The sequence below is a fragment of the Heliconius melpomene genome, chromosome 13 (genome assembly GCF_056956725.1).
Source record: "Heliconius melpomene rosina isolate 202511_hmr_F chromosome 13, ASM5695672v1, whole genome shotgun sequence".
NCBI lineage: Eukaryota > Metazoa > Arthropoda > Insecta > Lepidoptera > Nymphalidae > Heliconius > Heliconius melpomene.
The window spans coordinates 15,989,809-15,998,233 of record NC_140401.1 but is presented as its reverse complement, the minus strand read 5'-3'; the positions used below and the strand labels follow the sequence as shown (position 1 = coordinate 15,998,233).

Here is an 8,425-nt window from a genome sequence, read left to right as displayed (position 1 = left end):
CCCACCATACCGATACCCATACATCTTATACGAATTAGCGTAAAATCACAACAGCGTACAAAAAGCCAATCAATAATGAATCGAGCACATATTACGTCCGTAGGTCTGTACGTACCATCCATCACATGAACTAACTTGTCGGATTGGGGGTGATCACTCAATCCCCCCATTACGCGAAGACTATACGTCAATTTGTGTACGTCGCCTTTTGTATGGACGACACGGTATTTTAACTTTTATATAAATTACTGGTGTATTCATTAATAACGGTAAATGTTTTTTGTGTAATCGCTTCACGCTGTACTGCACCACACACCGCATCTGCAAGATAGGCAGAGAGAACCCAGTGTTGAGACACTCCGTTCATCACTCTCCGCTGAATTCTGGAGTCATTGTGTGTTAAGTGGCAGAACTCAACACCGCGCTTTGCCTTGATACCAAAGCAAAGAGATGTAAATAAAAAAATAAATATAAATGTAAATAAATATTTCATATCCTCGAGCGGGGATCGAACCCACAACCAATTGCAGTTACAGGCACACTTTGTGCCTCTACGCTACGTCACAACTACGACAAAATGTAGAGTTGAGTTAATTATTTTAGTTTCTACTAATTCTCTTTGCCTATATAGATCCCTATGTTTTAATGTTAATAGAAGATTCTATTAACATTAAGACAAAATCAATATATTTTGCAATCAAAATCGAATACTCTATATTATCATTCTTTTGAAGAAGAAAATTGATTAATTAACAAAATTAAAAAGCTTCATTTACGAGCTTTGTTACCCTACTATTTTTCTCAATAGAATTTTCCACATTTTTTTACCAACTGCACCTTTCAAAAGAACACAAAACAACAAACAGTGGTAGCAAATACCAATAAAAGAAAAAGAAAATGGACAATGGAAATGCTCCAGCGGGCGGTACTAGTTGAGATGAAGATAGATTGTTTACGAAACGCGTGGTCACCTATCCGCGGTACTCACTATAGCAAGATAAGTTATTGTTTTACACATAAATACTGCTTTTTGTAATAAAATTAAATATCAGTTAAATGAAGTATTGATATCATATTTTAAGGCCTAAATTATAGGACCTCGTGATGCAGCGATATAGCATCGGACTGTCAATGCGACGGTTGTTTATTCGATTTCCGCTCGAGGTAATGGATTATTTTTGTTTTCTGGTTCTGGTAACCGACAAAGCGTGACGTTGATTTCTACCATTTAACAAGAAATGTCTCAAAATCGGCCGGTGCGTGGAGAATGGAGTATCTTGACACTAGGTTCACTCTGCCTATCATACTGTATGTCAGATACAATATGAAGTTAAATTTATCTGTGTAACTGTTACAATATTATTATTATTATTATTATTATTTTTATATATATTTTTTCTCGAAATATAATTTCGGTTAATATGAACCTCACGAGCTTCAAGCCAAGTGTGGTCCATTTCTTATTATTATTATTATTATTTTAGCTTCATGCTGTAACCCAAAATAAAACTGGGAACCTAAACTCCGTTCAAATTAAGACACTTCCGTCCCCTACTTTCCGCCTCATATTTTAACCAAGAAAAAATAGCTTATATTAAAAAGGACAATGAAAAATGGCATTAAAAAATGATTTAAAATGGATTGTAAATTAACATCAAAATATTAACCTAATTTGGCGGCGTTGAGTTCCGCCACTCACTTGGCGGAAAATTGGGTAGGAAATGGCGAGCGAAGTGTCTTAACACAAAGTTCGCTCTTTCTACTGCTCGTATATTACGGGTACAGCGTGACACTACAAAAAAAAACATTCCAATTACAAAAAAGGATAGAAAATATAATAAGCTTATTTCACAAATATTATAAAAAAAACTAGCGTAAAAGGGAATACATTTAAAGGAAAACGATGTTACAATATAACAGAATGTAAGGAGCATGCAAAAAATCCTTCATTGAAACTAGCCCGGCTGCTATACATAATGTATTAGGCGCTTGGGACCTGGTATCCATTGTTCACTTTTTGCTATATTTTACTATTAAAATGTTACGTGTAAGAAGGTTTTGATTATTTAATAAGTTCGTGGCATAGGACAGCATTCAACTGCAAAAGTCTGGTTGAGGATTCGATTCTCCTTCGGGGAAATTTATTATTTTTATTTTCCCGATCACAAAGATCAAATTACCCGACATGGGGACAAAAAGCAGAAGATTTTTAATACTAGATCTCCGTACCTGCCTGCTACATGCAGCAGAAAGAGTAGAGCTAAAAAAATAGTTCAAAATTAGGTAAGGTAGGTACATTAACTGAACATTAAAGTTCACCTATACACGCGATGGTACTGAATTCAAATAGATACCATACGTTTATATCTATAATATAGATGTTTAATGGTGACGTTAAACAAGTTACTTAAAAAGTAATATTAAAAAAGCTCGCTCGCTCTCGTAATGTGGCAAAGCGCGGCGTTGAATTCCGCCACTCAATACGTAGTGTCTCAAGAAATCGGTGGAAAGTGAGGAATGGAATTGTCTTAATGGAGAACGGAGTGTCTTAATATTGGTTTCTCAAGTTCCGTACCTACCTTGTTTTATGCGAGATGTATTGCGGGATTCTATATTTTAATTTACAGAAGATAACTTATACCTTATTCTTCACATGGGAATCTTCTTCCTAAATAACCTGCAACCTGGACCTGCACATTTAAATTCAAAGTCAAAGCCAGTAATATAAAAGATAACAAAAAACCGTTCGTATCGTGCCAAAACATTGGGAACATGCGGCAATAATGCGAGCATATCTCCAATATTCACTTTTTGTCTGTCTACCTCGTCCCTGGAGACCCACTGTCTATGACACATGCGTGGGACTGAATCTCAAATGGGCCCTTGAATACATTTGCTTGTCGAGTTACCTTTTTGTCACCATATTGGAAGCTAGGTAACTTGTAGGTAATATTATAATTATTTTATACCTATTTTATTATTCATTTCGTAGTTTAGTTATGTATTTTATAGTATTCTTTTGAAAATATTCTTTTGTATTTCTTATTGAAATATGAATTAGCTTTGTTACGAACAAATTTATTACGAGATAAGAAAAAATATTGAAAAAATAATACAGCGAAAAAATATTAAATCGTTTCTTATACTCCATTTTCGAATTTTCACCCAATAAAAAGTGTGTGTGCTGGATAGCTAAGAAGAACATATTTATTTACGTTTTTGACAGACAGAACTCAACGCCCCATTTTGTCATAGCTAAACGGGAAAATGAAAATAATTAATCTTTCTTAACATACATAAAACAATCTAAAAAGGAAAAAAAAACACTTAGTAAGTATAAACTAATAATATATTACTAAATATTATCTACATTTTCTAAGTAGTGATAGCTAAGAGAGTCGTTCAAAGGTGCGCCGCCCAACTGAAGTCTCATTATTAGGGAACGAGTTCAGTGGTACAGCGTTCAGGCGCAAATCTGATCTGAAATGCAAACCGCGAGCCAAAGAATCTCATTAGCGAACTCCCCTTCACTGGGAGTCGTATTCTGTAACACTTGTACTTAAGGGTTTTTTAAAAAATATTTTGCTTAAACTAGCAAAGCGATAAATAAAATACTGTTATTTTTATATGTTACTGTTATAAGCCATAATTAACAATATAATTTTATATTTTTAATTGTAATAATTTAAAATTAAATAGCTATTACAATTACTTTTAAGTTCTAGTCGTCCAGAAATTTGTGTTGGGCTGTTGCTCTTGCTTTTTCCTAAAAAAAACTTAAACGTCTCTTGAATATGAAATATAAATAAAAAAAGGAAAACAGCTTTGCGCTTTTATGGTAACCTAGTATCAAGACACTCCGAACCCCAATTTTCGAGACATTGCGCATCAACTAGTGATCAACCAATGTCCAGAAATGGAAATTCATTCCACAGCAGATTTAAACATGATAAAAATAATAAAGTAAACAATATAACCTTTTTTACTTTCATAACAGAATAACACCGCCACAGTGAAGACATCGCGTCTTTGCAATGGCACGCACCCGCTCATTGGAAAATCACTGTCGTCCACTGCATACTAAATAGGGTCGGGTTGGAGACAGTGCTCGGAGTCGGAGCATACCGAATGTAAATACCGTAAGGTAACTGAATGTCGCTAAACATTCTTACAGGCTAAGATAATAATTTACTTTTGTGTTCTTTTTATTTTTTAGCATAATCTGTATTTTATTTAATAATTCTATATAGTCTACATCAGTAGACTAAGACAAATTCATATACTTCTTTTTTTTAATATAATTATATTTATAATCTGTATTTTGTATAATAATTAATAACTAGATAAAGATAAATATTTATAAAGTACGAATGGTGCGTAATTTTTCAATAATGTTATATTGAAATTTTAATACAAAAGCAAAATTGAATTCTTTGTGTAATTATAAATTTATTAATATTTTGCATATAAATATCATCTTTTGGTATTTTAATGTGATTAACGAGAATCCAACGTGCATTATTTTAATTGCTTACTTAAATAAATTTGCGAAGCCCTTAAACTGTTTACATAATTAAGAAAACGAGTTGCAATATTTAACTTGAGAAATTTCCTTACAAAATAAAACAAACAAAAACAGCATCAGTTTTATTGAACATGAAAATGAATACACAAAGTTCTTCAAACTCCATCTAGTTCTGAAATAAATGGAAGGAATCTGTTTAATAACTTTACCTACTGCAGAAGCAATAAAAATACTCGGCACAGAACATAGACGAAGGAAAATAACAAACATCCAGACAAAAATTAAAGGAGTCAAGGCAATCTAACTTCCCAGGCAGAACTAGCAACTAATTTACCTACGCAAACGTACTTGCCGTCGGCGAAGTAGATTACTTTTTCTCGACTAGGTATTCCATTTTAAACTGAGTTTACCTTTTACCTTGCCATCTTCAGTTTGCAAATTCATTTGATTTGCTTTCTAGATAAGATTATATTGGAAGCTTGTTATAAATATTACACAATACTTATAATATAATAAATTTATAATAACTTTGCATAATTTTTTTATTTTTATTTTTTAAATCTCCAGGTAAATTTACCTGCTACAAGAATTCTGTTGCAGTGACATTCTCCAATTCCTGCTTAGAACAAAACAAAATATGGTAATGGAGCCAAATCCCTCCCTTGGTTTGACTAGACTGGGGGAAACTTTATTTTATCTTTCAACCAGTTTTTTTTTACTAGAAATCGTGTTTTTTTTAATTTTTATCTTTAATATTAAAAAACAAAAAACACAACCAATTATTTAAAGAAAGGCATATCAAAACTGACCTATCGGAGAAATTAAAAACAACATCAAAGGTATAAAAATTAAAATATAATCAAAATAACAAATTCATATCGCCATCGAATATACACAAAGGCTATTGTGCAAATATTTAACAGCAATAAACGGTAACATGGGTTTTAAAGTTTAATTACGAAGGCCGAAACACGGGCAACACCGGCGACGGTACACCTACTGGCAACACATACGTTAATCCGATATAATCATTTAAACTTTTAATCCTTGTTTGTGGATTGTATAGGATACTAGCGAAAATTTGCTGATTTGTTTAACTTATATTATATTACAATGGTAGTTCTTGTTATAATCCAGATTTAAATTGCATTTTAATAATTTCATTTGACGCTGTCGTTAAATTATGAGTGGTAGGCGCGTGGTGGTACGTGGTGGCGATGGTTGAGGATACAATTCTGGCATGAAAGAATAATTATTTCTTAAATACTTTTTTTTCTCCACTAACACACTATATCTCATAAAGGCGGAAAGTTAAAAACAACTTATAAGTATTCAATTATATATAATCTAGATATTTATCAAATTTTACATGTGGAATATACATATAAAATATAAACTATTTGTCATACTCATGATACTCACTTAGATTATGTCTAAAAATTATAGGCATTTCATTGATATTGCCATTCGATTGCCCACTACCAGGTGGTAGTGTTGGTTCACTATTTACTTCGAAGAAAGAGAAACATAATAAAAATATTAACATTCATACTCTTATGTCCAAAAGTCTATATAAGTTACTGGGACTTTCTAACATTATTCAAACTTAAAAATACATATAAAAATTAAAAATCTAAATTACGAATATAATGTCTTTATAATCCTTATTTGTAATTATATTTAATTTTATAGTCCTAATATCTTATTGCCATCTCCACATCGTGACTTGTAAAAAGGATTCCACCACCTTCTAAAATCATTATAAATATTTCTTTGGGTTAAACGACCAGGATTATTCAGCGTTGAACATAAAGAACATGCGTTCAATATTGGCGTTTTCGTGATACTGTAGTAATTTCTCCATCTGAAGAAATCAAAATACTTGTCCTTGTGGGAAATTATGTCGTAGATTGTGTTAGCTAAGTTTTTAACTGTCATGTTCTGTACGTTTAAGTAGGAACCTGGAGGAAGATATCTGAAGAAAAAAGAATATTTTTACTATTTCTACTTATATGTATTACTATTATTAGTCGTCGTGGCGCTGTGGAACAGCGTCTGACTGTAAATCTGATGGTTGTGGTTTCGATTCCCAGACGGAAATATAAATTATTTTCATTTCCTGGCTCCTTATGTTGCTAAATGGGATGCAGCGTAGAGTTCACCGATTCAATACGCATTGTCTCGCCTCTTGTACGGTTCTTAAGAGGCGAAATCCAGCTACGTTCAAATTTTTATACGTTTTCTAAAAAGTATATTTCTTTCCTAAGAGTAATACTTTAAAATTATTAATAATTATTGGATTCGATCGGACCATTTTAAAGATTTTACAACTTTAATAAGTAATAATTTTACAATTAAAATCTGTTCGTTATCTATTTGTGCTAGTACTTACTGGTCATATCTGGCTCCTCCATACACAATTGGCACTGCATTATGTTTGTAACCATACAAAACAACATCTGTCACATAATCATATGACACAGAATCCTCAAACGCCAAGTAAAAGTAATAATTCTTCTTCAATCTCCAAAAACATGGGTTCATTGTTTTCCTCCTACATTGTTTCGAGCCACATTTACCGAATACATCAATAGATAAGTTAAACTTAAGTAAATGCGCGTTTAATTTTTCAATTAGTATCTCTCTCCTACTTTTACTGGTGCATTTGTCCAAAAAAATTACAGCTGCTTTAGATTTCGTAACGAACTGAGATTTTAAGGCCAAATCTATGGGCTTCATGTTATAGTTCCATTGGAAATGGTTACCAAGTTCTTGATAATCAGAATTATATATTGTGAAGAAACGATACGTCATTGTAGAATCATATCTGTATTAGAAAGAGAGAAATATTTTTAAATTTTGGATAGTAAGTGCAAATGGAGTAATTAGTATATGCGTTTCAATTTACAATGTTTTAAACTTTTTCTTGAAATTTCTATTTAGAGAACATATGTAGAAATCTTATATGATATGGAAATCTGATTAAAATTATAATATAAAACAAACCTATACGTCCAAGTCCAGTTGAAGAAATCGTCGTACAGAGCATTGCATATTGGGAAGTTATCTGACGAATCATTAGCTACTAAAACATACTTTTGATTCCAGCTACGTAGCGATGGCAGAGGAGTTCTATCTTCACTTATATCTTGTAAATTAAAAAGAACTGCATCAAAATATCTCACATCCCCAAGCAAACTTCTGTTCATTGTAAAATAACAATTTATATAATCACATTTGTGAGTAAGAAAGTAATTTTGACCTTCGCCTTCCAAATTGTGAATTTTAGTCCACAGAAGAATATGCTTTATATCGGGAACGAAACGACTTATTCTAATTACAGAAACTTTTTTATTATATTTTATTAGAGCCAAATGAGTTACTATTAGGAAAACCATAACATGACTTTTCACTAAATTCAATACACGAGTCATTGTATTACCAGATTCTTCTCACAACTGAATATTATTCTGAGATTTTCTTAGAAGTAATCTTCTAAGATATGTATAACATACACACAACTCGGTAATCTCATTACAATAGCATACAATGGCATACGGATTATTGATAGACGTCTTATTGAATAAGTATTTAATAAAAAATAAATTTTAGTTTTACCTAATTTCGCCCAAAATAAATTTAAAAGGTATAATTACTTTAATGTTAAAAAATATTGTTTTATCTAATAAGTAATCGTTTTTAGTAGATATCTTATAAAATCATATTATATAAGCCATTTAATTGACACTATTACATTTATTGCTTATTTTCAAAATAAATTGTGTTCATATAAATACAGGTTAACTTTTATTAACATTGTCTAATTGTGCTATAGTAATAGTCTTATTTCACATATATAACGTATATAACGTATTATAAGAGTATATATACATATTAATG

At 31.5% G+C, this 8,425-nt stretch overlaps 1 protein-coding gene across 1 annotated transcript; it reads right to left on the bottom strand.

The window, feature by feature from the left end:
* Nucleotides 1-4,634: 4,634 nt before the first annotated feature.
* LOC146533146 (alpha-(1,3)-fucosyltransferase C-like) lies at nt 4,635-8,016 on the bottom strand. The gene is made up of 3 exons (XM_085196418.1): nt 7,532-8,016; nt 6,918-7,352; nt 4,635-6,500 (listed from the first exon to the last, which is right to left on the bottom strand). The coding sequence occupies exons 1-3, from the start codon at nt 7,957-7,959 to the stop codon at nt 6,212-6,214; spliced, it is 1,152 nt and encodes a 383-aa protein (XP_085052544.1). The 5' UTR covers nt 7,960-8,016; the 3' UTR covers nt 4,635-6,211.
* Between the last annotated feature and the right edge of the window lie 409 nt (nt 8,017-8,425).